Source organism: Pleurodeles waltl, chromosome 2_1 (assembly GCF_031143425.1).
Source record: "Pleurodeles waltl isolate 20211129_DDA chromosome 2_1, aPleWal1.hap1.20221129, whole genome shotgun sequence".
In the NCBI taxonomy this organism is placed as follows: Eukaryota; Metazoa; Chordata; class Amphibia; order Caudata; family Salamandridae; genus Pleurodeles; species Pleurodeles waltl.
The window spans coordinates 51,557,687-51,579,866 of NC_090438.1; the positions used below are offsets into that span (position 1 = coordinate 51,557,687).

Consider the following 22,180-nt stretch of genomic DNA (forward strand, 5'->3'; position numbering starts at 1 on the left):
GAGGATGTTGGAGGATCCAGGGGGCCAACAATATCTACCCCAACCCTCTCAAAGGGTACCCCAACCACTGGTAGTGGGATTAAGGGCGCCTTTAGAGTGTCATCTGTCTTGCCACTGGCTTAAAAGGTCACACAGGAGTGACAAAAATTCTTGGTGTCCTCAGACATGTGGGGCCAGTGAAAGAGAGGGACAAGTCTGTCCCAAGTCTTGCTTTGCCTCAAATGGCCTGCAAGGGGAATGTCATTGGCTAAAGTTAAGAAGAACTCCCTAAACGTCAGAGGAATGACCACCAGCGACCAGGAGAGAAGAGGCAAGTACCTGGTTTTCCCAAGGACTAACAAGAGTACTTAGAAAATAGATTGTGCAAGAACAGGACCAGACCAGAGGAAACCAATGGTGGATTCTGGAAGAAGAGGACCTGCAAAAGAAGGGGATAGAGTCCAGCCCACAATGGAGTGTCCAGTCGAGGCAGGAGCCACTACCCACCCTTCTGTGAATGAAGATCCGGATTGACGGGGGAAGAAAAAGACCATCTGTGGAGTCCAGGAGCTGCAGAGAAGTCCTTGGAGTGGTGCTGATGGTGTTGGTTGTCGGGTCACAGATGGTCAGTGGTTTAGGAGAACCACCAACCAGCCTTGGCAAATGCATGAGAAGGCAAAAGAAGAGTTGCAAGGCTGACGAGGACCAGAAAGGTCCAGAGGAATCGACCTTTGGAGGGGAGTCCAGCTGACCCTCAGCAGTCGGGAGAGTCAGCAGAAGCTGTTGCAGCCCCCACAGGCAACCCACTGGCAGCAGGCACAGGAAGTTACATTGAGGCCCAATCAGCACACCTGGAGAGGAGTCCCATGTCGCTGGAGCAGCAAAGGAGAGACTATCCTTGCAAGGATGAAGTGCTGTGGGCTGGGGCTACTCAGAGCAGGGGACAACAAGCCTTGGTTGCTGCAAATGTTGCGGTCCATAGGGGTACTGTCATTCAAAGAGAGGCAAGGGCTCACTGTCTTCCAAGTTGGTCAGCGGGCAGAGGGGACTAAGGGGATCACTCCAGGCCACCACCTGTGATGCAGGATCCACGCAGTTCCAGAGGAGAGTAGATCCACAAAGCCGGATGTCATTGCTGTAGGAGCTTACAGATGCAGGGTGTGACTCCTTCACTCCAAGGGAGATTCCTTCTTGCTTCCTAGTGCAGCTGAAGTCTTGCTGACCCCAGATGATGCCCAGCCGGTGAAATGTTGCAGTTGCTGGAGGGAGCCAGGGAAACAATGTTGCAAGGTGAAGTTGTGTCTTGAGTGGCAGCCTTGTCTGTTCCTGAAGTGACTAGTTGCAGTTCCAGTGGCCAGGAGCAGAAGTACATGATGTAAAGGAGTTCTTATGGAGTCTTGCATGTCGAATCTGGGGACCCACCCGCAAGGGAGTCCCTAAATAGCCCTACAAGGGGGTTTGGTCTCCTTGCGTGGTGACCACCTATCAGGAAGTGTCTCTGACGTTATCTGCCTGACCTGGCCACTCAGATGCTCCCAGGGGCCACTGATCATCTTAGTTTAAAGATGGCAGAATCGAGTGGCCACCTGGAGGAGCTCTGGGCACCACCCCTGGGGTGGTGATGGACAGGGGAGTGATCACTCCTCCTTTCCTTTGTCCAGTTTCGCGCCAGAGCAGGGGCTGGGGGTCCCCCTCCCAATCCCTGTTACACCTAATTCCAAGGTAGAGGGTGTTGCCTACCTCTCCCACAGGAAATCCTTTGTTCTGCCTTGACGTGCCTGAGCTGGTCAAGCAGCAGGAGGGCAGACACCTGTCTGGAAGACTGGTAGGAGCAATACTGGGTGGGGGGTAGTCCTCTATGAAACCCCCAGAGTGTCTGGAATCATACAACCAATACCGGCAACAGTATTGAGGTATGATTCCGACATGTTTGATACTAAACATGCCCAGGTTCATAGTTACCATTATGGTGCTGAACAGTACACAGGTAAAATAGCTTCCCCGCACTTATGAAGTCCAGTGCAGTGGAACTGAAGCTGCATGAGCAGAGGTGCCCTCATTCACAGGGACCTGCAGCCTGTCCTTTGGGCTGGAAGGGCCTACCATAAGGGTGACTTACAGTGACCTGGTGTAGTGACCTGTGGTTAAGCGTGCATGCATCTTTTCACACAGACTGCAATGGCTTGCCTGCAGACACATTTTGCATGGGCTCCCATGGCTGGCGTAATACATGTGCAGCCCATGGGGGACCCCTGGTGTCCCAATGCCCTGGGTACCTGTACTAGGGACTTAAAAGGAGACACCAGTTGGCCATTTGTGGAGTGCACAAAGGTGCAAGGTAACCAAATGTGGAGAGAGAGAGAGCACAATCACTGGGGTCCTGGTCAGCAGGCAACAGTGGGGGTAACCATGCCAAAAAGAGTGTACTTTCCTGCAAGTGCGTCCCTGAGCGACCTCAGTCGATCAACTGCCGAAAGTGGACAAGAATCACACTCCTCTAAATCGAGAGGCCACATAATAGTGAGACCAGATGGAACTCTTCTGCTGACCCCTGCAGGATCAAATTCCTGAGCAGAGTAGTAACCCAGAATCGGGTACAGACAGCTTTGATGGAGAAACACACTGAAAATGAGACAACTCTATGAAGATCTGCTTGTTCATATCATGGCAAATCTGACACTGAGAGTGTTTGTGGGGCCGCTGCGACAGATGGAATGACGCAACCAAGTTCCCAGCATAGGGATAACCATCTAACGGGAAAGAAGTTGGGGCTTCTAGATTTGTAACACTTGCATCCACAACAGTAGATAAAGATATAGGGGGCTGGTGGAGGATACAGGACTTGAGGGTTGAAGGCGATGGGAGGCTACTGGAGTGCTTAGGCCTCATGGTCTCTTAGTCGTACTGGCCTTTGAGTTTAAGTTGTAATTCAGAAACTCCCACAAGAAGGTAATGGGGCAGGTTATGCTAGTCTCAGCCCGGTTATGTTTATGGGGGGATGGGACAGCTTCACTGCCCATGGGGATGGGGGTGTTGAGATCAAGTTTAGGTTTAACAGTTTTGCATTTCAAAGGAGATTCAAGCTTCTTAATGATACAAATGATAATATACCTGCCAAGAAGTGTTTATGTATGCTGATGTGCGCTGGGGAGAGGAGGGCTGGGAGGGAAGAGAGATAAGTGGCTCGACTGATTAAGTATGGGTGACACATTTAAACTGCTGACATGGAATGTGAGAAGCTTGCCCCAGTGGAGAAACGTTGTTGAGTCTATGCCTATAGAAAGCACTACCACATATGGATAGCCTTCCTACTGGAAATGCATATTTGCTAGACATGTATCCCTAGACTCCAGAAAGTGATGGAGAGGTAAAATGTATGCAACATCCTTTGCTAGAGGTGTTTTAATTTGGGTGACCCCTGGGGTACCATTTCAATATGGAGGCCAAATTCTGGACCCGGAGGGAAGGTATGTGATCTTATATGGGAAATTGGACGGGAGAGAGCTATGTATGATCAAAGTCTATGTCCCAAATATAGTTAATGGGACATTCTTTAGTGAGCTGCACCCTTTTTGGCAGCAGGCATTATCTTGCCAGGGGATTGTAACTGTCTCATAGATGGAGAGCTGGAATGCAACCCCGTAGGACACACACAAAAACACAGATGACGTGACAGCTTGGGGACATCAGAATGGAATTAGTACTGGTGGAGCCCTGGCGACATAGATAACTGACCACTAGAATATACTCCTGCTAAAGCTAGCAACTAATACTAATAGCAGACTCGATTACTATTTTGGCTTTGCAGCTTTGACCCAACAGGTGCGTGATGTTTCCTATTAGGCCCGATACCTATCTGGCCATTCCCCACTGCTTATGTCCATAGGAAAAGGGTACAGACATCTGACAATCCACTGTGGTGCCTGCGTGCAGAGGCACTGAAAGATCCCCCCTTTGAGGAGGAGAATCGGGGGAGAACTAACACTATTTTGATGAAAACTGGGGAAGTTCTGGTGCCGGATCTAATGACTGGCAAACGATGAAGGTGGTAATGCGAGGGGTCTGTCTGTAAACTACATATGGGGTTAAGATAGAATCGGAACACAACCTTAGCCAACAGAAAAAAAAATTATGCATTCTGGAGGAGGCTCGTCCCATGCAGCCACAAAAATTGGGGAAATGACAACCGGCCCGTAAAGAACTTTTAGATTTTTAGATGACTGGCGCAGACTGGAAAAGCATGTATGTACAGCATACCGCCGGAGAGGCTACGCAGAGGGTGACACCACCAGGGCAATGCTAGTGAGTTTACTTAGCCAACAGATAAGACATGAACCAGTAACGGTATTGCAGGACTTAGGGGGGGACGAAAGTCCATACACAAATAGCCATTAACAAGGTACTTAGAGCTCACCTCAGAAGACTCTACTCAGACCGTGGGAAAGTGTCAGCAGACCAGGCCGCAACTCTCCTGGCAGACATGGAACTGCCCCAGTTGGGGTAAGAGGAACGAGTCATATCAGAAGAATTCATTACTAGGGAGGAAATACTAGCCGGTTTACGACACTTAAAACTGGCAAAAACGCCGGGAGGCTATGGCCTTACGGCAGAATTCTACCAAAAATAGACGGCTACATTGGCAGATAGACTGCTAGAGGTGTATCAGGAGGAGCGGGAACACCTGCCTGAGTCTATGCAGAAAGCCATAATAGTACTGGTTCTGAAACCAGATAAGGATCCAGTGGAGCCCTTGTACTATCGACCACTGTCTGTTGAATGTAGATGTGAAAACACTTAGTGGAATATTTGCGGTCCGGTTGTTGCCGGACTTACCGAGGCTCATACATACTGATCATTTTGGTTTCATACCATAACGTAGCACTATGTATAACCTTTGTCCATTAGCACATGTGTATCATGCACCACATCTGGAAGACGACCCCTATGCCCTGGCCCTACTATATATTGAGCAGACCTTTGACACAGTGCAGTGGGAATACCTATGGCTTGTAAGAAAAAATTGAGAGAAGGCCCACAGTACACTGCATGAGTAAAAATACTGTATACCGACCCAGTGTCCCACGTGCGCAAAAGTGCCTTAGTACCAGACAGAATCCAGTTATCCAGAGGGACTTCTGTTTGCTGTGGCTATAGAGCCCATGGCGAAACTCCAGCAGTGTGTGCTGGTGCCCTAGGGTATCTGGGTGGCAGAGACCACTCTGTAGTCTCTCTGTATGTGGATGATGCTTTAATATATCTGAGCTGACCGGAATATGAATTCCCTATTCTTCTGAATGGCCTGAAGGTCTTTGGAGTGGAGTTGGGGCTGCAGGTTAATGCACAGAAATCTCAAATGGAGCTGCTGGGTGCACAGGCCAGGGTGTGAGTGGAAACTCTGCCGCAAGAGGGACTTGCATGGGGAACAGAGGAACTAAATATCTGGGAATAAGATTGACCCATACTGAAAGTAGATTCCATGACCTTAACATGGGAAAAGTGCTAGAAGGACTGAAGGCATCCATCCAATTTTGGAGCGAGACCCCCCTCACATTGATGGGAAGGGCAGCTATTATAAAAATGGTAGTCCTCCCCAGATGGCTGTACAGGCTCCTAAATATGTTTTATGAAATCCCACAGTGATATTTCATTAACTTAACTGGACTGATTATAGACTTGCTGTGGGGCAACAAGAGAAAGAGAGTGAGCCTTGCTATGCTTAAATTAACATGGGAACGAGATGGGATTGAAAGTCCCAATCTGGAACTTTACTACTTGGCAGTGCAACATGTTGTCCACTGGCTGGATAGTGAATTCAGTTGGGAAAAGAACCTATTGAAGGGTTCATACAGTAAACAGACGCTGCCTGCATTGCTGATGTGAGACACACAGAAAGACGCGCCATTCATTCCTAGTGCGTTGCAGATGCAGGGTGTGAACGTGGAGAGTTGCCCATGTGATACGCTGGGTCCCCTTTGCCAGGGACATGCCTGTTTGGGACCTGCAACAGTTTGCTAAAATAGCGGAATTAATTCCGTAAAAAGTGGAAGGATGGGGGCTGTGAACTGTTGGGGACTTATAACTAGGCGGACAGTTTATCACACAGGTGGATGCTAAAGATTCCTTTTGGCTAGACACAGGACAATCTTTACAGTTTGCTAAATTAGCAGCGACGACCTCCCACTTTGCATCCTGGAGGAGCCTCCAGTCTCCTGTACCCTGAAAGCATTTCTGGACATGGCCGGGGGAAACAGACTGATCTCCCATATATATAGGGCATTGCAAGAAGACCTCCCCAAGCTGACACCAAAGGCACAGAATAAGTGGGAGGAGACATTGGGGGAGGAGTTGACTGCGTGTGAATGGGAGAGAGAACATGAGGGGGCTAAACCAGTGAGTGCTAACTCACATTTCAAACTTATTCAGTATAACTTTACACATCAAGTATACCTGACCCCCATGATATTGCCCTGCATTTATCCCAACAGGTCGACCCGCTGTCCCTGCTGCAGCAACTCAACAGCTGACTTTATACACATGGTATAGTAGTGGCCGCCCTAATGCTATTCTGGAGGGAGATAGTAGGAACCTCAATAAAGCAGCAGGATGGATGATAACACCTATACCTCAAATCCTCCTGCTGGGGCTAGTCCCCGCGCCCAAAGGGAAAAAACTCTGTCATAAATTTGTATTATTGGGAATTTTACTGGCAAAGCGTCAAATTGCTGTTAAGTAGATGGGTATGGGTCCATCTAGATATGAAGAGTGGCTCTGGGATATGCAGTGGCAGAGGAGGTGAGAATGAAGCATACAGGGAGAGAGGAGAAACTTGCTGATGATTTGGCCCTGTGGGAGCAGATGCTGACCGATCTGAAGGCTGAATAAGAGGACCCAGGGAATGAAAGGTGAGAAAAGAAGCATGGTGGAAGATCTCCTTTGGTGTCCTAGAGGGTAGAAGGACTTGGAAGAAGGAATGGATGAGGCCAGGACCCGAGAACACATGCATGAGAATGGTTATGCCTAGTAATAGTGGGTGTGGAGAAGGCCTCAACTCTTGAAACTAGTGGTTAAGTGATCCTGTACACAAGGAACCAACAGACAGATTCCAACTCATGCTATGGACTATACATCCAGGACAAAACTGTTACACAGGTTGATGGCATGTTGACAGGGATAATGCACGGATACTATTGCATGCTTATATACTATGATTGGATTGTGAAAGTGTTCAGTTATTACTGGTTAATTAAGAAAATATAAAAAATAAAAAAAACATCCCCACAATTAATACTGATGCTAAGAGAAGGCACTTTGTCATATTAGTGACTGCTATCTCCCTAGGTGTGCAAGGTCTATTAAATGCCCTACCACAGCCTTTACTAGTATATCATGGGCTGGGTAACATTGTGCTTTTAACGCTTGGAAAGGAGAGCTGAGGATTCCCTGCTAGTCATGTTTACTCTTATCCTTGGGCAGTCAGACCTCTCTTGGGTTTTGTACCTGGTACTGCGTGAGAGGTAGTCGATTTAAGTATACTTGGAGAACAAACCCTTGTATTTTTGTGGATTGCTATTTCTTTCTCTTTTCTTGTAGAGCACATAGCTACCCAGGGACAGGCTTCCCAGTGCTAACAGGAATCGTGAGTGTGTAGATGAGCTTATTAAGCAAATAATTGGGTCTTCAGATGCTTTCTGAAACGTAACACTTTACCATTGGTTCTGAGATGAGTAGGGAAGTAAGGTCCAGAACGTGGACACTAGATAGGCAAACTACGACCTCCACTTCTTACTCTCTTAATTCTGGGAATAGTCAGGAAGGAGAGATTATTGAATCTTAACAGTCTCACATTGGTGTAATGGGGTAATGAGGTGGCTGAGGATGTGTGGGCCATGAGCGTGTATTAGCTTATGCGCAGTGCATAAGGCTTTGAATTCAATTATTTTGCTAACGGGCAACGAGTGAAGGCTTGTTAGAGCTGAGTGTGTAGATTGTGTTTTTGCTAGGTCCAGCAAAACTTGAGCTGCAGCATTTTGAATAACCTGCAGCTTCATGATGACATAGGAAGGGCTATCTAGGTACAGACAGTTGCCATAGTTCAGGCTGGAAAGTACAAGACCTTGTATCACCGTTATCCGATTTACCACAGAAACCATTTGATCATCTTCCTGGGGGCTCTCGAGATGCCAAAGCTTGTGCCTGCCACTTTTTTTGCCTGGAAAGCTATGATCAGTACTTTATCCAATAATACTGCCAAGCTCTTCACTTCTGGTTTAGGGGAAGGACGACCACCTAGGCACGTGGGCCAGTTGAGATGATCCCAGAGCGATGGGTTGTTTCTGATTACCATGACCTCTGTTTTATCGCTGTTAAATTTCAGACAACTGGCTGCCATGCACTTGTTCACCCGCTCCAGACAGCTGGAATGTTTCTCAGATGTTAAATTAATATTGGGTGACATAGAAACGATGATCTGGATATTGTCCGCGTAAGACACCATTGTAAGGCTTGATGAACAGATGATGTCTGCTGAAGGGTGGAAGAGGGTGGGGGTCAAAGATGAGCCCTGTGGCACTCCACATCGTATCTGATGGACCTCTGACAGACAAGGCCCATCCCTGACTTGAGAACATCTATTGTCAAGGAACGAGGCCAGCCATTTTAACGCCCTTCCTGTGATACCGGCCTCTTTCAGCCTTTGAGGGAGAATTGAATGGAAGACAGTTTCAGGGGCTGCGCTCAAATCAGGAAGAATGAGCGTGGCAGACCCACCCAGATCTAGTGTCTTCCTAAGGTCCTCCATAATTAGTAGAAGGGCCGTCTCAGTACTGCACCCGGGTCTGAAACCTCATAGTGCCTGGTGCAAACAGATTGTTAGTTTCCAAGAAGTCCATCAAATAACAATATGCCATTTATTTCTTACTGACCCCTGGGAGCAGTGAAATATGTCCATAGTTCTCCACCTTCTCAGGAACTAATGACACTTTTTCAATAGTAGGCAGATAATCGCATGCTTCCATGAGTCTGAGACTCAACACTTTTACAATGATAAATTAGATATGGACTTCAGGACAGATACAATGGCATCTCCTCCTTTCAACAGAATATCTATAGGAGCCGGATTCCGGGGGCAGCCTGATTTTACTGTCTTCGCTGCAGACATGATGGTATTGCTGCTCAATTGTGGGAAGGTCAATAAGGCCAATGGGGCCCTTTTTGCTGGTGTGCCCTCTTTGACACTAGCTAGTAAATCTCGTTTCCCTTCCAGGAAGTTGTAGATGAGACTGAATTTTCTAAGTAGGAAGTTGGCCTGCTGCTCACTGTGTTCCTTAGAGGGAAGAGGGCCCGCTCCGGTTTCTTTCAGTTTTAAAAATGAGTTCACAATCGCACAGATCTTTTTGGAGGATTGTGAATACTGGTTAATCTTATCAGTAATTCTTCTGATCTAGCTCTTTGGATTGCATGCTGATATTTTTCTGTGTTTTTTTTTATAGCTCATCTTCTTGTCCTCCTCATATTGAAGTATCCATTTTCTTTCCAACCTCCTGTGTTCCTACTTTAACTCTCTGATCTCTGGTGAGTTCCATTTAACACTGGCTCTAGATCAAGGAGACTTAAGGAGTTTTTTTGGAATGAGCCCCTCTAGTGTTGACTCAATCCATTTCTCAAATGCCAGGTATAATGTGGCAGTGTCTCCGAGCCAAGTCCTGTAGGCCTCTTTCCAACATCTGGAGAAGAGAAGGATTGTGCTTTGAATGAGTTATCCCTTCTGCCAACCAGTTTTCAAACACAGTAGGTTACATAGCAAAGAGGTAGAATTCTATTTTGTTGTGATGGGAATTATGTGAATATTTATGTAACAATATCTCTCTGAAAAATAAGAGCTTTGTCAGAACACATGACTGGGAGAGACTTTTGAGAGCAGAGCCAATTTGAAAGATTCAGATTGGCTCCTCGGAGACGAAGAATGGATATCAACAGGTTAAAGGGGACAATAGAACTAAAGGGCTAAAACTGTTTATCATTTAAGTGCAGTATTACAGGTGAGTAAATCTGCTTAGATTCGGTTGTGTTGCCTATGGAAGCAATTGAATAGAATAGAATAGACATTTATAAAGCACACTTACACTCCCCATGGAGCATCCTGTCGCTGAACGGAATGTCTAGGCAATTGTAAAGGGAATAACCAGCATTAATGTATCGGTGATTGACACAAAGCTTCAGTGGCATTACAAACCCATGTTTTAAGCTGTTTTCTGTAGCATTCTTCTGACTCAATAAGTCTCAACAACAAAGGGGAGACAATTCCAGGTTGGTGAACCTAGGACTGCAAAGGATTTCCCACCTCTAGTTTTAAGTCTAAACCTGGGAGGCTTGAGGAGGTTCGCTGATGCGGATCTTGGAGTCCAATGGGGTTATGATGAGTAAAATGCTCAATACGATACTTAGATATCAAGCTCTGTATGCTCTGAAAGTGAGCAACAGGATCTTAAAAAGAACCCTCTTATGAACAGGCATCCAGTGGAGGGCTTTCAAAGCAGTTGATGCTGAGGAGCGACGGGGTAATTTCAGCACCATCCTGGCAGCGGCATTTTGCACCACCTGCAATCTCTGAATCATTTGTTTGGTGGCTCCAGCCTATAAGCTGTTGCAATAGTCCAGCCTAGATGTTATCATCGCCACTGCCAATGTTTTTCTTGCTTCCAGAGGAAGAAAATCAAATTTTTTTTAAAAAATGTCATTAAATTAATACACATTCCAGATACATCAAGAGCTTGTGGACAAAAACATAGCGGCATCAAAATATATTCCTAAGTTTTTCACTATTTTTACCATCGCTGGTAGAGGGGGGGGCAGACCTTGGCCACCATAACTGAGGATCAAAAAGATTTTCCTTCCTGAGTAACATGATCTCTGTATTCTCAGTATTACTTTTTAAATGATTATGCTGCATCCAGTGAATAACTTCGGTTAGACAACATTGAAAATTGGATCCATAGCCAATAGAGGCTTTTTCCAAGACCAAAATAAGCTATGTGTCGTCGGCATAAGATGTGGTTTTAATCTCAAAAGAAGTAATCAGGGAGATTGAAATTTTCACCAGTGGAAAGGCCTACTTTGCTTTGGCAGAGAGAGATGCCCGTGTTCTATTGTTTTTCAAGCTACATGTCCCAATAAAGGACATACAGGCTACCACAGAAGCATCAAAGAGTTTTCCATAATCATTGGTGCTCCTCCTTTCAGCATTTTTCACAGCTTTATCTCAGTATCTCAAAGGTGACAGTATGCACACTGTGATGCAGCAGTATGAGTTTGAAAATACGTATGCCTAAATCCGAGATATTGGTAAATTAAGTTTTCTTAAAGAAAAATAACGCAAAAATTCCATCAAACTGAAAAAATATTGTAAGCAATAATATTACATGTGGGAGTTGTCGGCCGTTTATTGACCTGATGACATGTGGAGGCTATTAAGTAACTAAGACTTATCACCAACATTCATTTTTAAAAAATGGCAACAAAAAAACCCCCAAAATTAGAATGCATACCAGGAAATATTCAGCAATGTATAGTTCTAAGTAGGATCCCATGCTGGAGAATGGATGACAGTTAATAGGGTGCCATTCGTTATCTGATCTCACATTGGTTGCTAAGGAAAATGAGGCTATAAGGACATGCGATGAGGTGAGTAGGTTCACTAGACCCACTTGATAGGGTTGATATGTGGCAGTTGATATTTGATCTGGTGGTACATCAGTGACTGCATCTGATAGAGGCGTCTAGCTGAAGATTCCTTACCTTAGAATTCCCTGGAGTCAGCTTTGAATCCGGAATTTTTCTTCTGAGCAGTACCCTGTGTGCACCGTCAGGTGGCATCGTTCAAATCCGCGTGCGTTGTCCTGCTCCGCGTGGCATTGTCACCGTCGTTGGAGCCGTCTGTGACGTCACGGTCTTCTGTATAGGCACCACCCTGGCGCCATGTCAGTCACTGATCCGCACCAAGTTTGTCTCTGGTGCCTTGAGAAGGACCACGTTGCGAAGTCGTGCTCCGACTGTCGGGCCATGGCTCCGAAGGCCTTGAGAGAGAGATTTCTCAAACTTCTAGCGGCCTGACAGCCATCTGCGGCCGTCGCGACACTGAGGAGATCACGGTCCCACTCTAGGAGGAGGTCACAGCACCGCTCCAGGAGACACGAGTCATCTTCCTTGCATTTGAGGTCATTGGGGCATTCAGGTAAGCACAAGCGGACTTCGACTTTGGCATGCCCGTCGGCCGACGAGGCACCCAGAGAACATTGACTTTGCAAGCACGGCTCCGCAGAGCCATCGCCAGGGTCAACTCCGCGTCTTCCCCCATTTCCAGAAACCATAGTGACCCCCGCTCAAAAGAAGGAATTTTACGAGGCTATGTGCCTTGTTTTTGAGCGGGCTGCACCCTCGGGTGGGTCTCTGGGCCCCGCAGGGTCAGCAGGGGCCCCATCGGATTCAGCGGCTTTGGCCTCAGCGCTGTTGGAGACCCCAGGATCCGATAGTGGATCCAGACTGGCGCCGGGTTCACACAGTCGACCTCCGGCGCCGGGCCTGACGTCGACGCTCCCTCCACCACCGGTGCCCACTGGTGGTGGTAGCCCCTTCCACATTCCGGATGATCTGGAACAACGTTGTGTGACACCGATTCCTACTTCAACGGCACCGATTAGGCCCAGATCAGTGCCTGAGGCTTATTTGGAACAGCCAGGCACAGGTGATGAGTGGGAGGGGTCTGAGGACCCTTTGGAGTATGGATTGGAGCATGAGGACTGATATGAGGATCTAGGGGAAGCCAGTGGACTGGATACTTCTCCAGATACTGGCATGCTTTCTCCTCCCGCAGTGGCTGTGGAGGAGGGGGCATCTTATGCCATGATGGTGAGTAGGGCAGCTGAGGTCTTGGATCTAGACTTGCCTATGGTGCCAGTCAGGACTAATCTCCTGACGGAGGTGCTTCAGCCAGGGGTTGCTACATCGGAGCCAATGTTACCCTTCAATGAAGCCCTCACAGATGTCCTTCTGGGAACGTGGTCCAAACCCATCACAGGGGCTCCTGTGAATAGGGCAATCGGCCGCCTAGTTTCCTAACCCAACACCCCACCCCAGAGAGCTTGGTGGACCAAGCCTCCACTTCCTTTGGTGCCTTCCCTTCCGCTCCCCTGGATAGGGAATCCAAGAGGCTGGACCAACTCGGAAAGAAGTTTTCTTCCTCCAGCCTGGCATTGAGGTCGGTAAACACCTCTTATCTGTTGGGACGTTTTCCCCATACTTTATGGAATATGGTAGCACAAGTGCTGCCCCAGGTATCGGAGGGCATACGGGACACTCTCACCCAAGCTGTCAAGGATGGGAGAGATGCAGCCAAGTTTACTAGGTGTGGCTTGGGCAGAACCGACTCGATGGGCAGGGCGATTTCTTCAACAGTGGCCCTCTGATGCGCTTGAGAGGTTTAAGGATTCTCGAGCTACGGCCAGATCCTTGGGTGTCTCAGCGCCAGCTCATCAGCAGTCTGTCTACCGCCCCTTTTGAGGCTTTGGGAGGGGTGTGGTACCACGCCAACCACAGGTTAGCCACCGTCCTCTGGCTTCACAGTATCCCGTGCAAGGATGAGGTCGTGGTACCTTCAGGCCCAGAGGGTCTAGCTAGAGGTCGGCCACCACCCAGTCCTCCCTCTTCCGCAATGCCCAAGCCCTCGTTGTATGGTTCTGCAAAACCATGTCCATCCAGTTGGAGGGAGGATTCAATTTTATCTCCCTCACTGGCAGTCCATAACATCGGACAAATGGGTCTTGCAGATCATACAGAAGGGCTATTTCCTCCCCTTCCAGACTTTCCCTCCCTCTATCCCTCTGGTAAAAAAAAAAAAGGCTGATGGAGGATTATTTGATCTTACTCCGTGAGGAAGTTACGGCTCTCTTGGCCAAGGGAGCCATAGAAATGGTCCCGATGTCTGAAGTAGGCAGTGGTTGTTATTCCTGCTTCTTTCTGATTCTGAAAAAGAACAAGGGTCTTCGCCCTATCTTGGATTTAAGGGACGTCAATCTCTTCCTCAAAAATGAGAAATTCAAGATGCTCGCTGTTGCTCAGGTCTTGCCTGCCCTACACTAAGGAGACTGGATGGTAACTTTGGACTTGCAGGATGTGTATTTTCACATCCCCATCCTGCCTGCCCACAGGGGTTACTTGTGGTTCAAGGTGGGCCACGAGCACTTTCAGTTTACAGTGCTCCCTTCGGTCTCACCAGTGCCCCTTGGGTGTTCACCAATGTGATGGCGGTGATGGCAGCTCATCTGCGCAGGTAAGGGATTTCAGTCTTCCCCTACCTGGCTGTTGAAGGCTCCGACTCCCCAGGCTCTCATCACCCACCTTCATACTACAGCGGACCTCCTGCATTCACTGGGGTTCACTATAAATGTGCCAAAGTCAGACCTGACTCCCTCTCAGAAGCTCCCTTTCATCGGAGCTGTTCTGGACACAGGGCAGTTTCGGGCCATCCTCCCGAAAAGCGAGTCCAGGATATTCAGGTTATGATTCCGATGTTTCGGCCTCTATCCTGGATTTGGGTGAGAGAGACTCTGAGGCTGTTGGGACTCATGGCTTCCTGCATCCTATTAGTCAAACATGCCATATGGCATATGAGAGCTCTGCAATGGGACCTGAAGTTCTAATGGGCACAGCATCAGGGAAACCTTACCGACATGGTTCAGATCTCTGCAAAAGACCTGCAGTGGTGGTTAGTGAACTGCGATTGGGTCAAAGGCAGACTCCTCTCCTTTCCCCAACCAGTTCTCATGATAGTGACTGATGCGTCACTCCTGGGATGGGGTGGCCATCTGGGAGAGGCGGAGATCAGAGGTCTATGGTCTCCGGCAGAATCCGGGCTTCATATCAACTTGCTGGAGCTTCGGGCGATCCGGCTAGCATTAAAGGCATTTCTTCCTCTTGTGAAACGGAAGATAGTGTAGGTGTTCACTGACAACACCACTGAAATGTGGTACTGCAACAAGCAGGGTGGTGTAGGGTCGTGTATCCTTTGTCAAGAGGTTCTACGTCTCTGGACATGGCTGGACCACCAGGGCATAACCCTAGTGATTAAACACCTGGCAGGTTTTCTGAATGTTAGATTGGACAAACTCAGCCGGCAATGCTTAGTGGATCACAAATGGTGTCTCCATTCGGAGGTGGCGCAAGGACTCTTTCAGCAGTGGGGAAAGCCTTGGTTAGATCTGTTCGCCTCTGAAGATAATGCGCAATGTCAGAGGTATTGCGCGTTGGAGTTTCCAAGGCGGCTATCGCTAGGCGACGCTTTTCATCACAAGTGGAGTTCAGGCCTCCTGTACGCCTTTCCGCCCTACCACTTCTGCCCAGAGTTCTCAAGAAAATCAAGAACGACAGGGCCTAAGTAATCCTAGTGGCTACGGATTGGGCGCGAAGAGTCTGGTATTCAGAGCTTCTCAAAATGAGCATCAATCCTCCAATCAAGTTGCCTCTTCATGAGGATCTTCTGTCGCAGCAGCAGGGGAAGGTTCTCCACCTGAACCTGTCAATTCTGCGGCTTCATGAGTGGAGATTAAGTGGCAGCAGTTGATGGTTTATGACCTCCCTCCCGAAGTCTGTGATGTCATTCTGGCAGCCAGGCGTCCCTCTACCAAGACGGTTTACGCCTGCCGTTGGAAGCGTTTTGTATTATATGGTACAGAGAGGTCTATTGATCCTCTTTCTTCTTCTCTTTCTAATATCCTTTTTTTCATTCTGACACTCGCCCAACAGGGTTCCTCCATAGGGACTCTTAAGGGTCAGGACATCACCCTGCCCACCTTCTTTGCTCCACCGCATCCCTCTAAAGAAGAGGAGCGTCTCCACCGTCTGGACCCAAAAAGAGGGTTGTCGTTCTACCTTGACCGCACAAAAGAGTTCCCGATGACCAACTCTTTGTGGGGTATGTTGGTGCAAAGAAGGGTCGTGCAGTTAAGAAATGAACCATTTCGCACTGGGTCGTTCTCTGCATTAAAATCTACTACGCATTGGCTAAGAAGCAGCCTCCTGAGGGCTTGAAAGCCCACTCTACAAGGGGGAAAGCTGCTACCATGGCGTTAGCTCGAGGCATGCCGAGCCTAGACATCTGCCAGGCGGCAACTTGGGCTTCTTTGCACACGTTCGCAAGGCACTACTGCCTGGATAGCCAGGTGGGAGATATGGGCATTTGGCTTGCTCTGTCCTACAGGGCTTTCATGTATAAAGTATATGTCCGCAGCCCACCGCCAGGAGGTTATGGCTTGGGTATCTATTCTAAGGTAAGGAATCTGCAGCTAGAAGTCTTTACCAGATGAACAAGTTACTTACCTTCGGTAACGAATTATCTGGTAGAGACACTGTCTAGCTGCAGATTCTTTACACCCACCCATGCCTCCCCACTCTGCTGATATATCATATATTTTCATATTTTTACCCTTTTTTCAGGGTATGTCATTTCTCACAGACAGAGAGAGTTGGTTCTTCCATGACTCTGCACTTATGGCGTAGGACGTATGCGCACCGGGGTGGTGCCTATATACAAGACCATGATGTCACAGACGGTGCCAACGATGCTGACGAGGCCATGCGGAGCCGGACAACGCATGCAGATCTGTACGATGCCACCGATGGCGCGCGCAGTGTACTGCTCAGCAGAAAAATTCTGGATTCGAAGCTGACGCCATGGAATTCTAAGGTAAAGAATCTGCAGCTAGATAGTCTCTACCAGATAATTTGTTACCGAAGGTAAGTAACTTGTTTATTAGGCAGATAAAGATCCTCCTACTTGATGTGGTGGGAATGATATGTAATGCCGGTTGTGCGGTTGTAATGTACTCAATTTTCTGGGTCATCAGGGGAAATGTATTTAATGACAGTCAGTGGCTAGGTTAGAAAAGTATGGATGGTCTCAACTATTCACAAAATTCCTGAAATAATTTTCTCTCTTTTAAGGGCAAGTTTGAGGATACAGGCGGTCATTCTACCGCCGCCCGCCATGCGGTCACCGCCATTTGGCCGCTCCGCGGTCAAAAGACCGCGGAGGCCATTCTGGCTTTCACGCTGGGCCGGCGGGCGCCCGCCAAAGGAACGCCCGCCGGCCCAGCGGGAAAGGCCCTGCAACATAGAAGCCGGCTCCGAATGGAGCCGGCGGTGTTGCAGGGGTGCGACGGGTGCAGTTGCACCCGTCACGATTTTCACTGTCTGCTATGCAGACAGTGAAAATCATGCTGGGGCCCTGTTAGGGGGCCCCACGACACCCGTTCCCGCCATCCTGTTCCTGGCGGTCAAAACCGCCAGAAACAGGCTGGCGGGAAGAGGGTCGGAATCCCCATGGCGGCGCTGCTTGCAGCGCCGCTATGGAGGATTCTCCCAGCCGGGGGAAATCCGTCGGGAAACCGCCGGACCCGGCTGGGCGACCGCGGCTTTACAGCCGCGGTCGGAATGCCAAATGAAGCACCGCCAGCCTGTTGGCGGTGCTTCCGACGACATCCACCCTGGCGGTCAAAGACCGCCAGGGTTGGAATGAGGGCCACAGTGTACCAACTAAAAATGCTTACCTGTTCTGAGAAAATCAAAATCTAAAGATGAGACTGCTCCAAGAGAAATTTGTTGTACATACATGCAAACAGACCCAATTCAGGCGGGAGACTCACGATTCATGAACTCAAAAACTGTTTTATTTTAGTTTTCTCCTGCCTAAAATGGCCTCTGTTTCAATATTAGTCAATAGGTAAATAAATTCCCCTGATTCAATATATTCCTCCTTCGAAATGTTGGCATATCTGGTTGTAGTCTCTGAAATGACGTTTAACAAAACATTCATTGTTACACAGCATAGGAATTGAAATTTGTGACAGAATGTCCAATGTTATGTGGGAGCTCTCTGTGTGTTAAATGTGACTAAGCACTGTTTCTGTGTAATCACTGACTGCTTCATGCTAATAAAACTCATGATTATTTCGTGCATGTATATATTCCTTTGTTCCCTTCTCACTTTAGGCAGGGTTGTGCTAGAAAAGTGAATGTAATCGTGCATCTTTAGGAGGTAATTCCCCAAACTGAATGGAACATTGAGATTGAGAAGTGTACAGCACCACGATTGGAAAGAAGAAAATAAAGGCAAAAGCACAAGGAACACCACCTACTATGCTAGATAATAATTTAACTTCATGCACCTACACCTAGGAGCAGAGTTGCGTCCTGGTATCATGCAACAGCCATTGAGAATTGTACTTTAAATACAAAAATGCTTTCTCTCTTTTGCTTCTGTGACTTTTGCTATTGCTTTGCTGCTTGTTATGACATGTCCTGAGTGACTACCATTTTCTCACACTGAGATCTTTCAGGTGGAGTCCTAAACGACTGGGTGAGCTTCGCCATGAATTCTAAGGTGTTCAGGCTGCACCCCCGAAGAGGGGAGCTGGAGGTGCTGATGGATGGCACCTACCTCATCTATAGTCAGGTAGAAGTGAGTACGGTCTTGGGCCTAACTCCTCTTTCCCTATCTTAAAGGTAAAACCATTCCCAGTCGACTTTGGATTCTTACAGTCGTCGCTGGCAGATATGTTCAGCCTTGCATAGTATGATGATTGCTTGAGCTATTTATATTTTGTGGGATGAAATGTGTTTTTTATGTTTTCCCTAATACAAGAAAATGGGTCTGCAAGCTTCTTACCAATAACCCAATAACCAATAACTTTTTTGGTTTAAAAAGTAAGTTTAACAGTCGGATCATTTAAATTTTACCTTAGCATCCCCATTGCACCCATATACCCCCTCATAGACGTCTTCCTTCTAAAGAGAAGGAGGTATAATGTTTGATTGACTTCAGAATAAGTTTACCACTTTCAAAGAGTTATATCACAGTAGTGAAACATTCAGAATAATAATAATGCATTGGGCTTGGGTGCTTATCCACAGTGTCTTTTTCTTTAGAAATTCAGGAGTGTGCTACATTCACAGAAAAAGCTTATAAACTAAAGTCAGGGATTCCGTGAAACAAAAGCCAACAGTTTTACATGTGGACTTAAACAGCTGTAACAAAACAGGCAGAGGTACTAATAGAAACAAACCTAAGGGCAAGTAAAATTAATTTATATCGACATTTCCAATGTAAGTGGGAGTTATCTTTTTAAATAGGAACAAAATTGTAGAAGAGTAGCTAGACAAATCTGTGGGTCAGAAACATAAAGGGTATCAATGAATGTATAATGATGTGAGGATGATGTAAAGATATACTTAATTATACAAGTCATAATTCTTATTACAATGCCTTCCTTATTTTCAACAAGCATCTTCAGAGAAACCAGGGGCTTCTATTCGATATTCTCTTATTCCTAAAAGGGCATTTCAAATGTGCATATTAACCAGAAGACAATTGTTGCAGTCTTCGTTCTTGGTTTTTGTTTTCAATACATCCTTAAAACGAGCGTTGACATATTCAGTAGTTTTGGCTGCCATTGTCATAAGTCATACCTATTGCGTTGCCAAGGCTAAGCCCTCATAATATATGTAAAATCATATGGGGCGATAAAGGAATGGGCTCAAAGAGATGTGACCTGGAAGAGGTAGGCGCAGGAAGAGGTGTTGCTGGGAAAGGTGTGGGCTGAGTGCAGGCTCCAAGTGGTGTGAAAAGAGAGAGTTCGAGGCAGGGAGTGCTGTTGGGAAGATGTGCAAAAAGTGAGTGGTCTTGGCGAAGAGAAGTGCTGTTGAAAGATGTGCTGCCTGGGAGAAGTACATGTGAAATAGACTGGTGAAGGTGCGATCAGGCACAAGTGCAGGTATAAACTGGGAAAGGTGTGGCTGTGGGTGCAGGTTTTGATACGTGCAATTTTAAACGACAAACAATGCAACAATTACCAGTATTAACCATGTAGCTGAATAGCAACAGAAACAGTTGTTTCTGGATAAGAATAAGTCACTTATCCACTTATCTGTGGCATGCTTTTTTATTGGTAGCCTTACCCCGTCCTGGTAAGTTAATACTAACAGGACGGTAACGGCCTTTGATTGAGAGAATTATTTATAAGAGGTTTAACCCCTTAGCTGCTGGGCCTTTTCCCCCCCAGTGCTGAGCCCTTTTTTGGCTATTTGGGGTAGTTCGCGCTTAGGGCTTCATAACTTTTTGTCCACATAAGCTAACCACGCCAAATTTGCGTCCTTTTTTTCCAATATCCTAGGGATTCTAATGGTACCCAGAGTTTGTGGTTTACCCTGGAGGAGACCAAGAAAATAGCCAAAATACAGTGAAAATTTTGTTTTTTCCAAAAAAATGGGAAAAAAGGGCTGCCGAAGAAGGCTTGTGGTTTTTTCCCTGAAAATGCCATCAACCAAGGGTTTCTGGTGCTGAAATCACTATCTTCCCACCTTTCAGGAACGGGCAGACTTGAATCAGAAAACCGAATTTTTCAACACAAATTTGGCATTTTACTGGGACATACCCCATTTCTACTATATTTGGTGCTTTCAGCCTCCTTCCAGTTAGTGACAGGAATGGGTGTGAAACCAATGCTGGATCCCGGAATGCTAAACATTTCTGAAAACTAGACAAAATTCTGAATTCAGCAAGGGGTCATTTGTGTAGATCCTACAAGGTTTTCCTACAGAAAATAACAGCTGAAATAAAAAAATATTGAAATTGAGCTGAAAACAACAGCCATTTTTCTTTATGTTTTACTCTGTAACTTTTTCCTGTGATGTCAGATTTCTGAAAGCAATATACCGTTTTGTCTGCTGGACTCTTCTGGTTGCGGGGATATAAAGGGCTTGTAGGTTCATCAAGAACCCTAGGTACCCAGAGCCAATAAATAAGCTGCACCCTGCAGTTGGTTTTCATTCTATACTGGGTATACAGCAATTCATTTGCTGAAATATGAAGAGTGAAAAAGAGGTATCAAGAAAACCTTTGCATTTCCAAAATGGGATCAAGATAAGGTTTTGAGGAGCAGTGGTTATTTGCACATCGCTGAATTCCGAGGTGCCCATACTAGCATGTGAATTGCAGGGCATTTCTCAAATAGACGTCTTTTTTACACACTCTCTTATATTTGGAAGGAAAAAATGTAGAGAAAGATAAGGGGCAATAACACTTGTTTTGCTATTCTGTGTTCCCCCAAGTCTCCCGATAAAAATGATACCTCACTTGTGTGGGTAGGCCTAGTGCCCGCGACAGGAAATGCCCCAAAACACAACATGGACACATCCTATTTTTTTTATAGAAAACACAGCTGTTTTTTCCAAAGTGCCTACCGGTAGATTTTGGCCTCTAGCTCAGCCGGCACATAGGGAAACCTACCAAACCTGTGCATTTCTGAAAACTAGAGACCTAGGGGAATCCAAAGAGGGGTGACTTGCGGGGCTCGGACCAGGTTCTGTTACCCAGAATCCTTTGCAAACCTCAAAAAGTGGCTAAAAAAAACAAGTTTTCCTCACATTTCGGTGACAGAAAGTTCTGGAATCTGAGAGGAGCCACAAATTTCCTTCCACCCGGCGTTCCCCCAAGTCTCCCGATAAAAATGATACCTCACTTGTGTGGGTAGGCCTAGCGCCCGCGACAGGAAACGCCCCAAAGCGCAACGTGGACACATCAAAATTTTTGGAAGAAAACAGAGGTGTTTTTTGAGAAGTGCCTACCTGTAGATTTTGGCCTCTAGCTCAGCCGGCACCTAGGGAAACCTACCAAACCTGTGCATTTCTGAAAACTAGAGACCTAGGGCAATCCAAGGAGGGGTGACTCGTGGGGCTCGGACCAGGTTCTGTTACCCAGAATCCTTTGCAAACCTCAAAAAGTGGCTAAAAAAACAAGTTTTCCTCACATTTCGGTGACAGAAAGTTCTGGAATCTGAGAGGAGCCACAAATTTCCTTCCACCCGGCGTTCCCCCAAGTCTCCCGATAAAAATGATACCTCACTTGTGTGGGTAGGCCTAGCGCCCGCGACAGGAAACGCCCCAAAGCGCAACGTGGACACATCAAAATTTTTGGAAGAAAACAGAGGTGTTTTTTGAGAAGTGCCTACCTGTAGATTTTGGCCTCTAGCTCAGCCGGCACCTAGGGAAACCTACCAAACCTGTGCATTTCTGAAAACTAGAGACCTAGGGCAATCCAAGGAGGGGTGACTCGCGGGGCTCGGACCAGGTTCTGTTACCCAGAATCCTTTGCAAA

At 47.0% G+C, this 22,180-nt stretch overlaps 1 protein-coding gene across 6 annotated transcripts in view; it reads left to right on the plus strand.

Annotated features, from left to right (window-relative positions):
• EDA (ectodysplasin A) overlaps positions 1 to 22,180 on the plus strand; it is a 1,298,941-nt gene that overhangs the window by 1,183,058 nt on the left and 93,703 nt on the right. Inside the window, exon 8 of one of the 6 annotated variants that reach the window (XR_011199055.1) lies at positions 18,366 to 18,456. The exons of 1 other annotated variant lie outside the window; for it this stretch is intronic. Coding sequence is in view for 4 of the 5 variants with exons in the window: in XM_069209933.1 (XP_069066034.1) it covers positions 18,357 to 18,487 (131 nt within the window). In the remaining variant the exon portion in view is untranslated. Of the gene's footprint in view, positions 1 to 18,356; positions 18,488 to 22,180 lie in introns of those variants that run through there. 4 more of the 6 variants (XM_069209933.1, XM_069209941.1, XM_069209949.1 and 1 more) reach the window with 4 other exon arrangements.